The 17,710-nt window shown below is 49.2% G+C and overlaps 1 protein-coding gene across 9 annotated transcripts in view; it reads left to right on the top strand.

Moving 5' to 3' along the window:
• The window catches only part of LOC119445733 (monocarboxylate transporter 4-like), a 228,214-nt gene that overhangs the window by 83,490 nt on the left and 127,014 nt on the right, over nt 1–17,710 (top strand). Inside the window, exon 1 of one of the 9 annotated variants that reach the window (XM_049663573.1) lies at nt 16,724–16,854. The exons of 7 other annotated variants lie outside the window; for them this stretch is intronic. In XM_049663573.1, the coding sequence (XP_049519530.1) occupies nt 16,852–16,854 (3 nt within the window). In that variant the 5' untranslated portion in view covers nt 16,724–16,851. Of the gene's footprint in view, nt 1–16,723; nt 16,855–17,710 lie in introns of those variants that run through there. One more of the 9 variants, XM_049663567.1, reaches the window with a different exon arrangement.

Raw genomic sequence — 17,710 nt, 5'->3', positions numbered from 1 at the left:
GGTGGCGTCACTCCTTTTTCCCCACGTAACGTCTGGACATCACCCTACAGTGTATCTGAGCTACTGAGAGATTCTCCTTCTGCCCTTTCCTCGTGCAGGTGTGACGTGTCGCGACATTTCAGAGCTGTAACCGGCTGTTCGGGACTCATCCGTTCGTCCTCCAGTTCTACGGCTATCACCAGCTCTTAGTTCTTTGTCGTTCGGGGCTTTATTTGTTGGCGGCAAGCAATACATATCCTGACCCTGCTGGAGCATGCTCTAATCCTCCGCTGACAGCAGGCTCAGCACATGAGTAAGTGCGCACAGTAGTGGTGTCGTCTCATCCACCTTTGCAAACGTCGGCTGACCGTGTTTTAGTGTCAGCGGTAGCTCAACTAGCCTCGACTCGAATCATTCGCCAAATACTGAGCAGATGTTTACGCTGCCGTGCTAATTCCTCTGGTGCAGCGCTGTCGGGAACTACCGTTATCTAAGCTCCCGTATCCACCTCGTAGGACTCCAAGGTGTGCTCTACAGTTTCAAACCATACGGGTACCACGGAGTCTGTGGGAAATTTAGGGACAGCACCAGCTAAGATTTTCGAATACTTGCGCCATTCCGTGTTTCTGTCGGGGTTAATTGAGTGCTCTGCCAATGCTGCCCTGACCACTCGCTGGGGACGCCGTATGTGTCCTGACGAGCTCTACTTCAAAGGAAAGTGATTCGCGACGTTCCCGAGCCACATTTAGGTTATACTCAGTTACCCGCTTGAACAGGAGGCGCTCGTTTTCACTACAACACCCATTTCCACTCTGACCATCGTGAGCCTGCATCTCATTCTTCATGACGATTCAACTATGCGCCCCTTAGTGACTGAACCGTATGAGGAAAGAAAACGCACGTTTCAGGCGTGGATCGCTTGTAGTTAATGGCCTAGGTGTTTCGGCATCACTATCCATCTGCGTGCTTCTTTGACGGGGCTCAGTCGGCGTCCCGCAGTCGCCGTCTCACTGGAGTGGGTGCGTCGCCTCGCTACTGGGATTTCTCCTCCTCCTCCTCCAGGACTTGTGTCAGTGGCAGAAACGAGAGGTGCGGCCAGGTTTTGGAATGCAACTCTGTCAGAAGAGGCGATGCCTTGCGAGCCTTTGGCTTATCCTGCCAGTAAATCCAGGGGCCAGATTGACAAAGCTTTTTTCTTTCGTAAGGTCGCTTTGTCATTGGCTAGCCGCCTTCGGTAATGAGATGTATGGCATCCGCATTGGCTAAAATTCTTTCTTACGAATAGTTGTATCGTTATAAGAAGTCGGGCCCAGGTTCTTCTTCCTCCGTATCGAGGGTAGAGGTATTACTTCTCCATTTGGCTGTCTGAGACACAGCGCCAGAGGCGGTCTATGCAAGCCAAGAGAACTGCCGCACAGGATAACGTCGATAAGTTCGCTGGAGGCTTCGGATGGACTGAAAGTAGACCCAGATGAAGCTTGAATACACATTGCATTTACAAGGTTTTTTTAGAAGAAACAAACATAGAAATGCAAGGTGGAACTGTAACCCCTAGGGCGCCCCATATCGGCAGATGCGATGGTGCATGGCACCTCATGTTTAGTCCAGTAGGCTTGTTCGGGGCAACGGGGCCACATTTTCTATCCTTCGATGCGACGACCCAAACATTTGTAGTCCAATCGCCACCGAGTGGCTTTGTGGAAAGTCCGCCGGCACCCGAATCACCAAGCCTGTACGACGATCGTCGTGTGAGTGGTCCGCCGGCTATTCAAGAATCGAGCCTCGTCTACGTCCACGTTCTTTCACCACATCTTAAGATGTTTGCTCCCCCTTGAAAAAACATACAAAGAAAACACAAGTAAGAGGGTGGCAAACGCATAGAAATAGAACACCGCGTAAAGCAAGAGAGCCCAACACCGTGGGTGCAATAAAATAATACGCAGGAAGCACTTGCAAAATAAGGTGGAAGGGCCACTGACATCTGCTGTGTCGCCGTGCCCGCTCGTACCTGCGCATGACCTTCGGTACAATCGATATCGTAGTAATTGCGGGTCATACGTCAACAATACTGTCCCTGCGGCACATCAGGCGCGAGTACACTTCGCGAGGACACACTCCCTGGAAGTCCTTATCTGCTCAGCGCCAAAGCCGTGGGCTCCTCTTTGTTTCAGAAAGGTGTTGCCACGACGTTCAAAACGGCCACGATGCGCGACGTGAATTATGGCTACGGCACACACGGGTTCTCTGCCGAAGAAACGTTTGGGCCGCCCGCGTCGAAACGACGTCAAAAAGCTTTCGCCGTCAAAACGACCGCACGAAATGTGGACGTGGCTCAGCGCAGCGTCATGCGTCCCGAGGCCGTTCGCGTTATCATGCACCCCCCGTGTTTGCTCGACGCAAGCCGGCTCGCATTTATCCATCTGGTTAAAAGCAATCGCGTTCGTCACGCTCGACACCACTTGAAAGCGCGCCGTCAAAACAGTTTCGGGGCCGTGCGACGCGCACGAACAACGTACTGAACGCATGACAAATTGCTGGCTCTGATCGCCACTCCACGTGGCGCGTAGGATGGGCAAGTGTCGTAAGCCGCGCGCCTGTCTTATCTCGACGCCGTGCACTGCCACAAGCACCCACCACTGACAACCAATCATCGCATTGTGTTTCGCTCGTAAAGCAGGGACCATCGGCAACATAACATCTTTGCAGCTGTTCCGCTCGGCAAGACCAGCAGGGAGGAAAACGGCGATCTCAAGGTTCTCAACCTCAAATTCAAGAACTAAATCGTGCTTTTTCAGCAGCAGGCTTACACAGGGCCTATCAGAACCTATCAGAAGAACAGGTGTGTTGCATCATTCCATTATAGAATGTTAGCTAGTGCGGAACAAAAGTGCCGATGATTATTAATGGTGACTACATATCCGGGAGGGTGGTTTCAATCAAACTGTCTTCCGGGAGTGAAGCAATCACTGCATGTTTTAGTTACACATGGCAAAACACCTACCTTATTACATTCATCAGTCCTAGCCGATACGTATGAAGGGGGTCTAATAAGAGTGTCACGAATAATGGGAGATCGATAATAAATTTTGTTGAATAAAGAAAGTTGGAAAAGCTTGCGACGAGATAGATGCAAGAGGCGGCAACTCGATTGAGTCCTTCATCGCGCTAAAGCTTCCTTGGCTGCTGAGTTATAAAGAATGACGCGAATTGGACTCTGGGTTATTTCAAATGCATTAATTAGAATTTCGGAGCTGGGATCCCATAGCGCAGTGCAGCATTCGACCTTGCTACGAATTAACATCTTGTACATGAGTCGTTTCATTGAGACAGATGTGGAGAAGAAGTTACGGTGTATGTAATTAGGGAACTGACGTAGAGAGAACACTAGAGAGGTACGCCACGTTAACTGCAAGAGTTTACAGACTCGAGTGGAATGTGTTTCAGTAAGTAGCAGGGAAAGGTGGCATTCGGAAGACACGTAAAACGTTGCATTTCGTAGGTAAATTCAATTTGCCAAGTGATGCAGGAAAGCAAAAACAAAAGGGGACCCAGAACGGAACCATGAGGTACACCAGAGTGAACAGCACATGGGGAACAGTTATGTCCATTAGTGGTTACAAACTGCATGTGGTTAAACGGAAAAAAGTTCAATTAATCTATTGAGGTTGTAATCAAAGCTTAGTTCATTGAGCTTTATGAATAGCAATTTATGACTTACTTGTTCGAAGGCTCTTGAAATTCAAGAAAAACGTAAACAGCTAGCGATCGACGGTTTAAATTGGCATGAAGCAAGTCTGTGACAATTGACAATCAAGTCTGTGGGCGCTGGAGCGGGGACAATGACACAGATAATGCTCGAAAGTTTGTAAGCTGCCGTCGCAATAACAGGCAGCACTGTCAGTCACTCCGATGCAATGAGCAAAAACATTTGTAAAAACATACTCCAAGCTTACAGTCGGCCGAGAGCAGTTGTGTCGATTAAGGAAAGTCCAGATGGAATGCGTAGTCGGAGAGATGGGTTCAGGTGGCGCAGTCGAGTATGCCGGACACCTGGGGTGTTCCACATGTATTGTGGGGCAACACGCGCGAGTATGCGAAGCTTTGTTGCTGCATCGGTTCTTAACAGCGGGATATGCTCCTTCACTGCATTTTCATGAGCCCTCATAGCAGCTTCATCGGCCAGTTCGTTTCCCATATCGCTGCAGTCACCTGGGAGCTACTGAGAAGTGATCTCACGTCTTTTTTTTAAGAGCTCAAGGCAGCAGTTCTGATAAATCAGATAGAGCGCCTATGTCTCACAGAAGCAGGACAACAACTACTGACTGAACTAAGATACCCGGTGAGACCACAATATTGCAGTGATCGAATACACCAGATCCCAAGCCACATCAGGAAGCAAATACAAGCCACTCCGATACCCAAGAACATGAATCCCGAATACCACAAAGGCAGAAGCCAAGCCCGAGCCAAGCAACTTATCAAAAGCTTTGGAAACAATCAAGAAATGCAATACGCAGACGCCGCTCGGACCACCAGAGGACACGTCATAGTAGCAGTTTGCAACACACCGCGAAAAAGAGCCAATATAACGGCCTCAATAAAAACAACTTGCACAGCCAATGTCGAAGCCTCAGTAATCGCGATGACAATCAAACACAGCGACAGCGCCGGGCAGTCGGCACTGGCTATCGCCGACTTTCAAGCTGCATGCAGGATGTACATCCAAGGCAGATTGCCACGAATCGCGCTAAGAATAATAGGCGACGCACTCCAAGAACAGGCAATCATATGGTGTCCAGGACACGAGGGCATCCCAGGCAATGAGAGGGCACACTCCCTAGCTCGAGAACTCACAAACCGAGCTGGGAACTACAGCCCTTGCCAAGATAGCCCAATTACGGCCCGAGACATCCTCGAACACCAACGTCGCGCAAGAGAGCGCCTTGCCCCCCCCCCTGCATCGGCAACTGGGGGTACAAGAAGCCCGCGCATACAGAAGAATACAAACACACATCTATCCCCACTTAGGAAGAGCACACCACATGAATCCCACACTGCATGCCGGCGCTTGTCCAAGGTGTGGTGCATGGCCGTCACTACCACATGTGACGTCGGAATGCACGAATAGACCACAGGAAGCAAACTCGCGTCACATACTTACCTACAGTAGGGAGCCGTGGGAGATCCTCCTCGCCCAGCCGGAGCTGGAGGCCCAAAGGGGCCTCTTTGACCAGGCGCAGAGGGTAGCAAGGATCACTGGTGTCCTGGAATAAGGACCCACCCACCAGCTCCCTTTCACCCAACCACTTCCCTTATTCCCCCTTTCCCCTCCCTCGATAAATAATAAAGTTTTTGCATCCATCATGCCTTTTTCTGCTACTTGGTGATTTATGCGCCTTATTTCCAGCGCAAGCTGGTCTTGTGGTCCATGACAAAGTAGATAGCAGACCATGCAGGGCTGTTTTCGAATCGGTAAATGTGTGCTCCATCATCATCATCACCAGCCTATATTTATGTCCACTGCAGGACGAATGCTTCTGCAAGCGATCTCCAATTATCCCTGTCTTGCGCTAGCGGATTCCAACTTGCGCCTGCAGCTTCATCACCCAACCTAGTTTTCTCTCGTCCTCGACTGCGCTTGGCGTCCCTTGGTATCCATTCTGTAACTCTAATGGTTCACCGGTTATCCATCCTAGGCATTACATGGCCTGCCCAGCTCCATTTTTTCTACTAATGTCAGTTATGTGAAGAAGACGCGCCTCTGTCCAGCGGCATCTCTACCGACCAGCAGCGCGAGCCGAGCGGGCGGAGCACCCGATCGGCTCGCCCTGCTGATCACTGGTGTCTGGAGACGGTGCCCCACGCTGCCTCGCCGTTACTTGAACTCGTAGAATCCACGAAGTACACCACGAATAAACCTCTTCTCAATTGGTGGAGGTTGCTGGAATGCCCCCGTCGCTTGCATCCTGGAGCTCCAACCCGAACGCTTCTGCCCATCATGACCGACAACACAGTCCGTCATGACCGCCTGCGCCCCAGTCCGTCATCTTCACCGGGGTTCCTCGGCAACGTGATCCGGAGGTCTTCAGTGGTACAGGTGACACCGACGTGGAGGACTTGGTTACGTTGTATGAACGGGTGAGCGCGCATAACAAGTGGGACGACGCCGCGAAGTTGACCAACGTTATCTCACTGGCGTTGCTCAACTATGGTTCCATAACCACGAAGTCGACATCCCGACATGGTCAACTTTGAAGATGTCTTTCACTCAAGTGTTTGGTCGACTTGCTGTCCGAAAACTACGCGCTGATCAGCTTGCAAGCCCGTGCACAGCAGACTGGGTAAACTTTCACGAAGTACATTGAAGAAGTCGACCTTTGTAAACGTGTCAACGCCATGCCCGAAGCTGATAAAACAACATAAAAGGCGTCGATGACGGCGCATTGCAGATGTTTTTCCCCAGGAATACGCGCGCCGTTTCTGAAGTGGTCACGTTAAGTCAGAGCTACGAAGAGTTGAACACGCAACGCACCCTGACTCGGCAGCCTCTGTAGACCACCGACTCGCTATCGAGTCTCGTTGCTGTTTCCGACCACTCTCCACTGCTTCAGCAGATTGAAGACTTCGTGCGCGAGGAGGTTGCCCGCCAACTTTCCTTGGTCCCCTTCACTCAGGAGCCGTCCTGTCGTCTGCGTAGAACGCTCCACACTGTCATTGCCGAAAAGGTCGCTCAAGCTGTTCCCGTCGCTCACCATCAGCCACCTGTGGCCGCGCATGTTCCCTATGCGCAGACATGCAGCCTACCGCACCTCTTACGTATGCGCAGGTAGCGCAGCCTGTTGCCGCGCCTCTTACGCATGCGCAGGCAGTGCAGACTGTTGCCGCGCCTCCTACCTTTGCGCAGGTAGTGCGTAGGCCTCCCCAGCCGCCTTTCTCGACCCGGCAACAGTCCGCACTACCCGCCGCTCGTGCTGCTTCTTGGGCCGGGCCGAGAGTCAGCAATCCATGGCGGACGCCTGACAATTGCCCCATTTGTTACGCCTGCTGCACACTAGGACACGTCGCTCGCTGTTGCCGTCATCGCCTTCAAACTCCCGACGACGCTGCCCGGCGGTTCTACTATGGCAGTCAGCCCATGCGCCAATCAGCCCCGGGTCCCTCCCAGCGGTATGTTTCTTCTGACCTCCCTGAATTTCCGTTGCGCCGCTCGCCATCTCGTCTTCGACGATCGCTCTCACCTCTGCGCCGCCAACCCGCACCCTCCGACCAGGAAAACTAAGCGACGCAGTTCACGAGGTAAGAACTGCGCCAACATCGACCAGCCCAAGTCCTCGCTCTTCTCCTGCTAACATGGTCACAATATTTGTCGAAGGTATTTGTACTTTTGCGCTTGTGGACACCGGCGCCGCCGTTTTATTGCGATAGCAATTATATAGACACTCAAAAGCAGATTTCTGCCGTCGGCGTCGCCGTCGTCGTCGCCGTCGCCGTGAGGTTCCGTATGAAGTCAATGGAGATGAAATCGTTGCCGCGCGCCGAACGCTGTATGTGCGAGTGAAAGGGCGCGAGGGGCGCACGCTTTCACGGGGAGCGAACGCACGGCGGAGAACAAACGCGCGTTCTGCGCCGTGCTCCCTTAAGGGCTGCAGAAGTAGGCGTCTCTTTCCTCCTTTACAATCACCATATATGTAGAGCAAACGAGCCTTCTTCCGACGCGGGAGAGGCCGTGGGGGAGGGGGGGAGGGGGAGGGAAGGGAGGCGACGTTTAGCTGCGGCACCAAGTGCCTATTTATATCGGAGGCTCCGGCAACAGTCACCAACGCCGCACGCATTTTGAGCGAACGCGGGCAAAACGACGACGGCGTCGACAACAGTTCTGCGTGTTGCCGGTGGTGCTGCATGTCCAAGTTTATACAGCTGATAAAGCTAATATCATTACTCCGTATAGCTCTCTACAAATTTTCTATCGCAATTGATGCTTCGCCTTTCAGGTGAAACTGCGACAACTTTTCTCTTATAGCCGCCAAACTCTGCAGTTCGCTGCGCAAGGTGACCACGCCGCTGTCTGGACTGTCGCTTCACACGGCAAGCGCGCAGCAAGTTACATCTCTAGCGACCTGTACTGCCCATGTGCTTTTACAAGGCGTTTTGTACATTGTCTAGTTTATTGTTCTTCCTGCCTGCTCACATGGCGTCATATTTGTATGGGACTTCTTGTCTCGTCATAATGCCGTCATCGACAGCGCACGAGCTGAAGTTGAATTTTCGCTCTGTGTGACGCACCATCCCACGACGCTCTTTATCAGCCGCCTAAACTGGTCGTGCGTGAGGACACCGACATTCCTCCTGGCTCTTCTGCCCTTGTCCCAGTCGTCTGCGGTGGCGTCACCGATGTTACTGTCTTCTTTACACCATCTGGCAACATTATGAGTCACAAAACCGTGGCACTGCCTTTTGCAACACTTGACAATTGCCGCCGGCATCAGCAATATTTTCCGGTACAATCCACTTTCTGCGTCGGTTACGTTGCTTTTCTGCGAATGTCTCGGCCACCTGGAACAGCTTGACTCTAAGTTCTTTGTTATCGTACCAGTGGAATATTTCCATCTTGATGGAAAGATTCTTCTGAAGGACTTCTCGCTCTTTCAACGCTTGAAGAGTCGTCGAATGACATGTTCTTCAGTTCCATCACCACTACACTAACCCCTGCCGAAAACTCCGAGCTTCTTCAGCTTCTACAGCACTTTAGAAATTCCTTTGATGTTTCTCAGCCGTAACTGGGCCGAACGTCGGAAGTGCAGCACTACATTGACACCGGCTTACACCAGCCGTTGTGTCAACGACCGTACCGCGTCTCTGCCGGCGAGCTAGACGTCATTAACGACCTAAGTCAACGATATGCTACGCCGTGGCGTTATTCAACCATCCCACAGTTCCTGGGCATGTCTGGTCGTTCTCGTACGCAAGAAGGACGGTCTATTCACTTTTGCGTTGACTACCGTCGATTAAATAGGGTCACGCGCAAGGACGTCCATCCTTTGCCGCGCATCGACGACGCCCTTCACAGCCTTCAGGGTGCAGAATTCTTTTCTTCTTTATACTTGCGTTCTAGCTACAGGCAGGTCCCCGTGGCTGAAGCCGATCGCCAGAAAACGGCATTTATTACACCTGACGGCCTATACGAATTCAACGTGATGCCCTTTGGATTTTGCAATGCGCCTGCAACGTTTGAACGACTCATGCACAAGAGGCTGTGCGGCCTCAAGGCGTCAATGTGTCTTTTTACCTCGACGATGTCGTGGTTTTCCCGCCTGATTTCCCGACCCACCTACTTCCCCTTCGACTTGTTTTGACATGTCTCACCAACGATAGTATGCAACTCAACCTCAAAAAGTTCCTCATCGCCGCATGGGAGCTGACCATCTTAGGCCACACCATGTCCAAACACGGCGTTTTTATCGGACCCTGCAAAACATCGCGCAGTCGCTGAGTTCCCAAAGCCTACTAACGTCAAAGAACTTCGCACTTTTGTGGAGAAGGTTGAGGAAGCAGTAAAATATGGACGCAGTATGAAATCAGTGAGAAGAAAACTTGCCATAGGACAAGGCAACATGTATGCACTGAAAGATATGCAGGGTAATATCATCAGCATGTTCGATGACATAGTAAAATCAGCGGAAGAATTTGATACTGACCTGTACAGTTCCCAGAGCAGCCAAGCTATTTTCATTCGAAATAGTGATGAACAGGATAGAGAGGCTCCTTCTATAACTCACGATGAAGTCAGAAGGGCCTTGAAAAACATGACCAGGGGAAAAGCTGCTGGAGAATATGGAATAACAGTCAATTTAATCAAAGTTGGTGGAGATGTCATGCTTGAAAAGCTTGCGGCCCTTTATACGCAATGCCTCATGGCTTCAAGTGTACCAGAAAGCTGGAAGAACGCCAACATTATTATACTCATTCATAAGAAGAGAGATGTTAAAGAATTGAAGAATTATAGACCCATTAGCTTGCTTTCAGTATTGTATAAAATAATCACAAAGATAATTTCCAATAGAATCAGGGCAACGCTTGGCTTCAGCCAACCAAGATAACTGGCTGGCTTCGGGAAGGGATATTCTGCGATGGATAATATCCAAGTCATCAATAAGTTAATAGAGAAATCTTCGGAGTACAATCAACCTCTCCCTATGGATTTCATAGATTATGAAAAAGCTTTTGATTCAGTAGAGATACCAGCAGTCATAGAGGCATTGCGTAATCAAGGAGTACAGGGGGCACATGTGAATATCTTGGAAAATATCTACAAGGATTGCACAGCAACCTTGGTTTTCCACAAGAAAAGTATAAATATAACTATCGAGAGAGGGGTCAGGCAAGGAGACGCAATCCCTCCAATGCTATTCACTGCATGCTTAGAAGCAGTATTCAAGCTCCTAGACTGGGAAGGCTAAGGAGTGAGGATCAACGGTGAATATCTCAGCAGTCTTCGGTTTGCACATGACATTGTCCTATTCAGCAACAATGGGGACGAATTACAGCAAATGATTGAGGACCTTAACCAAGAAATTGTAAGAGTGGGGTTGAAGATTATTATGCAGAAGACAAACAATGTTCAGTACCCTGGCAAGGCAACAAGAATTCAGGATTGCCAAGCAGCCTCTGGAGTCTGTAAAGGTGTACCCTTTATCTAAGTCAATTATTCAAAGGGGACTCTGATCATGAGAAAGAAATTTACAGAAAAATAAAATTGGGTTGGAGTGCATATGGCAGTCATTACCAAATCCTTACTGGGAGCTTACCACTGTCGTTGAAAAGAAAATTGTACAATCATTGCTTTCTACCGGTGCTAACTTATGGGGTAGAAAATTGGAGGTTAACAATGAAGCTCGAGAACAAAATAAGGACCGCACGAAGAGCGATGCAACGAAAAATGTTAGGCCTAACGTTAAGAGACAGAAAGAGAGCAGCATGGATCAGAGAACAAACGGGAATAGCCAATATTCTAGTTGACATTAGGCGGTAGAAATCGAGCTGGGCAGGCCATGTAATGCGTAGGATGGTGGTCAATCACGTGAATATAGGCTTCGCGAACAAATCAGAAATGGTCTATGCGCCATATATTTACGGCGCTGGCTGCATCTCAAAAAGTTCTCTAATTTTCTAACTTTTCTTACCCAGAGCTCGCACTCTGTGGGAATAAGGGAATCTTTTTGTTGCGCCAATGGCTTTTGTATTCTGTTTCTTTTTTTTCCTTTTTTTGTCCAGCGTGTCTACTGCCGCTTGCACATCCGGGCATGCAAACACTGGTGAGATTACATCCGTTCACAGGCAGGCACTGGCACACACAAACGCCGTGCCAGCGTTTACTCTATTTATTTTTGAAGCTCCCCCAAGCTCATTGCATCTCGTTTCCATGAGATGAAAAATTAGCATGAGGTTTCTCAATCTTTGTTTTCTGATGGGTGCATATGCATAGAGCTTTCCTGAATGTCACGTTAAGTGTCACTGAATGTCACTTCAATCGCCTATGCTGATTTGATTACGCTATGGTGAGATTATGGTATACCAAGGCAAAAGATTTTTTTCTCACTTTAGTTTCCCTCAACAAGTTACGGTAATATTATTTTGAAATAGGTCTCTCTGAATAATTTGTAAACGTGCAGTAAAAAAAGCTACCCTTGGGGGTCGCATTTGGCAAAAAAAAAATCTACCTTCAGAGGATTAACCTTTCCTTTTGCTGTTTTGCCCTGGATCAGTATGTGCAAGTTACACATATATCATTATAAAAGCTTTAGAGTGTGCACTTGGGCGCAGCAACCATGCTTCCGGCATGCAAGCACGAACAGAACACTGTCCCGCATTATTTCTCCTAATGGAGACATTAGATGCACCGTATCATTTAACAGCTATGCATAGACAACAAGAACCCGTGGCCACAGCTGAAGGTTCGAATAACCGAGGTTTAACTGCACGTAGTTGTGTAAATAAAGTGTACACGGGCCACTCAACGTGTATATATGTATATTGGTAAATAAAGTGTTTTGAGTGTATAACGGCTCATTTCTTAAATGCAGGCACACATATATTCCCCAAGGTACATCGCAACTCTAAAGGATTAGGTTCTAGAGCGCATGGCAGGTATATGCCTGGGCCAAGTTGAATGCAGAGAATCATTTCTAGAAGGCCTTCTATAAATGTATACCTACTGAATAAAGAGCTTCAATAGGCAAAATTAATACAGAGCCCATTACAACAGGGCCTCTTGGTGTAGGTGCTCCAAGCCTACAATTATTAAATATTTGCTGTGCCGCATGCAAACACAATATAGTAGCATAAGGCAGTGCTTGCAAGGGATACGAGGCCCTCGTATGTATACGGTGGATGCGAGGCACGCCTATGCATACGTGGGATACGAGGCCCTCGTATGCATAGGTGGGATACGAGGACACATATCCAATAATCTCGTATATAGGAGCCACGTATAACACGTACATACGAGATTTTTCTATAGGGTGTGCTTAAAATATAGCGGTTACTTCCTAGGTTCTCACCTAGGCTCGTCCGTCGCGTCTCACTTTTGTTGTTGGTGAATGTGAGGTCCTGGAGGTGTCCTTGGACACGCTGTTCCCGATTCGCGTGGGAAAATCCGGTTGAGTTAGCTTGAAAAGTCCGCAGCTCTCTACGACGTCTGCTAACAAGATGCCCCTACTGATGTCTCTACTGTAGCCCCAGTTTGAGTGATGGGAATTAGAGTCCTACAGTAGGCCTTTGTCCCTACCTTGAGCGAGTCGCATCGCGGTGGGCACCACGTTTCCGAAATCCGCCTGTTCCTCTCTGGGGGACTGTAAACGTTGACAATCAATCTTTTCGGTTTGCCTCTTTTCTGCCGCCAAACCGTGATTATATGATGCTGGACAGCTCCCCCCCCCCCCCCCCCACACACACAACACACGCACACAAATAATGTACGCTAATCGCGATATCCTTCTTGGCAAAGGTGGCTGCTTGAGGACTGATCCGGGTGAGCATAAAGCTCGTACCTTTTGAGTTTTTGCTTGTGTTTCCCTACCTCCTGAATACAGACAACGTCGCTAGGGATTAGCGCCGATTCTACATAGTGCGTAAAGTTAGCCAATTTATTGCGTGGTGTGCAGCAATTCCATTGCTAAAATTCAATCTCTCCGGTCTTTCTGTTGTTTGTAGTCTTAGCCATGGATAGTCTGTAGTCTTAGCCAGTTTGGGTGTCCGGTAGCAGCTCCCGGGCTCTGGCTGACCCTTTTCCGAGGGGTGGCTGCTGGTTTTGCTTGTGCATCCTCTACCGTTCGCTTGAATCTCTGCGAACATCAGCTGCATGCTTTGTGCTAACTGTTCCAGCGTTACCGATGGAGCGCTGCAGGTGGCACCATGTTGCAGTAGTGTCTGCGGTGCTTTGGAAGTGTGTTCCACAATTTGTATTGGTTGCTGTGACTTGCCGTTATTTACCATGCGCTTAAAAGCTTGAAACTCGGCTCGTAGCCCGGCTAAACTGTTACGAAGTACTTTGTTTTATTCTACTATTATCTTATACTCAAGGTTTTTTGTGACTGTTGTTTGTGTATGCTTAGACTTCGCAGTGGAAGAAACGACTTGTTCCCAGCTCACCTGATGATTTTGAAGGCTGTTTCATGATAGTGGGGCCCCTGGCGACTTTCTTCTAGGGTCCTCCTTCTTTCTTGTCGGCTGTTGTTGCTCGGGCACCTTGGGTCGGGATGCCGACCGTTTTCTCTGGTCCGGCTGTCCGGATTAAGCTCGGCTCCGCGATGGCGAGCGGGTCCTGGAGCAGCTGCGACGATCCGTCCTCGAACGGAACTCCAGCTCGGAGTCCTCGTCTTCGGTGTCGAACCACCATAGCTTGGTCTTGGTTGTTTTCTTGCACTGCGGTATTGATCTCGGCTTTACCGGCTTCAGTTTTTTAGGACATGTGCGGTCATCCGTTGGGTGATCACCGCCACAAATTGCGCATTTGGGGGCGCGCGCGTGCCCATCGGCATGCTCCTGCATCCAGCAGTAGTGGCACACCTGTATGTCGGGCTATGGACACTAGTCGCTGCGGTGTCCCATGATGCCACAGACACACAAAGCTTCGCCTTAATAATATCATCGTCAGCATTAGCTCGAGCGTCATCTTCTTCCGCACCTGGCTCATCGGCGCCCCTGGGTTAGCGCTCGTGCCGTTGGATACCCTGCCGAGCACGCGCTCGTGCCACTGCTCCCGCGTTCTTCTTTGTCATCTGCTTCCACAGCTGGCTGCGTTGCCGCTAATCATTGCAGCGTAGAATGTCACTTCTCTTCTGTCCTCGTAATGGGGAGGCCACGTTTACAGTGGTATGAGGCATTGGTTAAGGGGCTGAGTCATTCATGAGCAACTGACGACATGTCCTAACGCGTTTGAACAACGCCACCTCGAACGCGCTCGGCAAAGGGCTCGTCGCCGACGTGCCGATTGTAGCATGAGGGCTTCCGAAGCCCAGGCGAAACGTTATCGAGGAGCCGCGGACCCCGAATTGAGGGAGCGCGATGTTGAGGCCAATCGTCAATGAAGAGCGGCCGACGACGAGTTGCGGGAGCGCGATGCTGAGGTCAAACGTCGGCGTCGTCTTTCCTTCCGGGAACAAGACAACGGTGGTGCACGCCTCGGCAACGCAAGCCCCAACTTCCCCGGTGTGACGGCTAGGTTTCCACGCTAGTTTCTCAACCGAAACGTTCATGATAGACATGTTCGTTTGGGTGGTGTCCAACGACGATACGCCCATTCTCATCATCGGGGCAATATTCAGTACAGGAGACCCACCACAGCCACAGCTTCGCTGGCTTCCTTCTCCACAGTAGTGGAAGGGCTCTGATTTTTTTGTCTCTGTTCCTTTGACCTGTTTTCAATCCATATATCTCCTAACACAATGCAGGGTAGCAAACCGAAAACTCGCATCTGGCTAACCTCCTTGCCTTTGCTTTCGTTTTCCTGCCTGCGACCAATAATTATCCTTGTCGTTTTCACTTCCGAGAACAGAATGCTCGGGGTACAGTGGCTCTTAGAGTCTTTAATGCCGACTGACATGTTGGGCAAAACGAGAACAAGGTGAGAGCAGGAGCCAACGTTTCGACAAGTAGGCTCGTCTCCTTCAAGGCGACAAATGCTCACCTCGGCACAGTAAATATAGGTAGGGTTCTTCTAAAGCGGGGAGAAGGTAAGGCAGGTGGGTGAGGTAACGAGCGAGGCACACTCTCGATCCTTACCGTTCTTCACGACATAGATTACATTTGTCGTGAAGAAAGCTATCGCAGTATATTTTATGACTTAAGTTCAGGTGGCAAAAGTTCCGATGAGCTGCTAAAGATGAGCAGGAAAGGCTGGCTTTCATTAATGCTATGCTCTGACAGTGCTACCCTGTTAGGAGAGAATAAAACGATCCGAGTTATTTTGAACGAGTTCCAGGGAAGTGATTAGTTATCCATGCAGAGGATACTATTCTGAACCAGCGTATTCAATTTCTAAAGCTGCAGTTTTCCGGAGGAAGGAGCGGCAGAAAAGTTACGACGTATGTGACCTAGCGTATGGTTTGCATTGTTAATTTTGTTTTTAGTGTGCATAGTCCAATTTCAATTACATGATTTATGAACAGTTGAGTACTTGTAAGAAGTAACGGGTTTCAAGGTAACGCGGCATGTCATAAATCAGCAGAATGTTAGTGTTTCGGGCTACAGGCATAAGCTTGTATTTAGATATCATAAAAACAACCTCTAGTTTCTCAACCACATCGATGGAGATGCAACCTCGTGTGATTGGTTGGCATGTTGATGCTTCACAGCAAGAACACCCGCAAAAATTTTAACCTATGTCACGGTGTTCACGCGTGCTTTTCTCCGTCTTTCACTAGACCGCGGTCTAGCACAATTTAGTGCCAACCTTCACAAACCACGTACAGTGCTCAGCGATTCAAACTAGATACTCGGAGTTCATGGCTTCCGACATGGCTTTCAAGACCCCGAGATGTTACATTCTAGTATACGTTGAAAGCGGAAGTTTTCTGACGCATTTTGACTGAATTATGCTCCTTCAGCAATCTACCAGAGCTCAATCTTCCACTCTATTCATGTAAAAAGCGCCGCATCCGCGTGGGCTTTGATTAGCTTGAATAGCTGAGAACTTTACATATTTGCAATTTTTATTATTATTGCGCGAGCATCGACAGCACGGTGCGTCGGTGGCCTTGTAGCGGCACGGTGCACTCCTGAAGCGAACAAAGCAGCAGAGGGCATTCGAACTGTAATTCGCATATACTGCCGCCGATCTCACCGCTCCTCGCGACTACATCGAAGATGAGATTCCGTGCGGTCAACACTCGCTCGATAATGTTAAGGAAATGCAAGGGTCTACAGCCAGTGCCATATCAATCCGACTTCGCATCGGGGATGGATAACTTACGCAATCGTCCTCGAATTACTTTTCTAGTGGACTTAAGTCAGGGTGCATTAAAAGTACAATGGCTCGTAGAACGACACCATATTATGTAGAACTGCACCTCTTTATTGTTTTTTTTTACTTGTCCAAGGGTTATCTATAGATAAATAAGCGCGACGGCCCCGTTAGATAGCTCATATCAGCTAGTATACTACGATGCTACAAACGGGTAGCTGATAAACGTCTCTGAAGGTGAGCCGTTATCCTATGTGTAAGCAGAGGAAACGAGTAGTAAGAGGAAGAGGGCAGATATGCAGCTCCGGCAAGCACAGACCAAACTCCATCGGTGCTTTAAGGCCTCACAGCCCCTTTCTCCACTGAATCGCACTGGTTGGTATGACTGAGGTTAAACGACTGTGTCCTGGTTCATGGTAAGCGATGAGACTTTACGCGTGCATGTTGTGTCTCTAGCAGGGGTAGCATCGCGGGGTCAAATAAGGGTTCTTAATTTATTTTTGAGAGAAGCTTTGAACTTGTAAATCAAACATCTTGACGATTGATCAAACTGCTCGTTTGTTACAGCCGTATGTAACAAGCACATGTTGAGTATCATTGTACATATTTTTATAACAGTACTACCCACGCGCATTTCTTATAGATCGTTGTATAAAGGAAAAAGTCACATTTTTGCCAGAAAGGCGAAGCACCGATTGCGATTGCAAATTTGTGGACAGCTATATGAACTAAGTAGCTCTATAGGCCGTGTAAACTTGTAAACATTTGCTTGCTAACTGAATGTCAAGCATGATGTCAGCGCACACAGGCAAACATGAACACATCACACTCAATGACCGTGGACACTCGCTGTCAAGACGCTGGTGTGAGCAAGCGTACTTCAGTCGAAGGGCAGAAAAAAGCGGCAGAGGTGCCTTGACCATCGCTGTGTACAATCGAGGAGCGATTGACCATTGGATGGGCGGTGCATACGCTCAATATGATATAGATTTCTCTGGTCTGCTTGCAGCCTCAGGGGTGCTGATGCACTTCAGTGAGTAATGATGCAGATTGCGCCTCTCTAAGTAAACCCAGCATTAATTGAAGGGCAACAGGATGATCTCGTTCCAGTTGGGCCATCAAACTAGATGGTACTTTCAGGACTGGTAACGCGTACATCATGCCTTAGAATACAAATGACTGGTACACCTGCAGAGCCGTTGTTTCGTCGCAGCAAGCACCTCTAGCAGTCAAGGCGGCCACATACTTAAGGAGCGATTGCAATTTGCGTCG

The sequence above is a fragment of the Dermacentor silvarum genome, chromosome 3, assembly GCF_013339745.2.
Source record: "Dermacentor silvarum isolate Dsil-2018 chromosome 3, BIME_Dsil_1.4, whole genome shotgun sequence".
In the NCBI taxonomy this organism is placed as follows: Eukaryota; Metazoa; Arthropoda; class Arachnida; order Ixodida; family Ixodidae; genus Dermacentor; species Dermacentor silvarum.
Note: the sequence above shows the minus strand (reverse complement) of the source record. Positions and strands in the feature narration are given on the sequence as shown.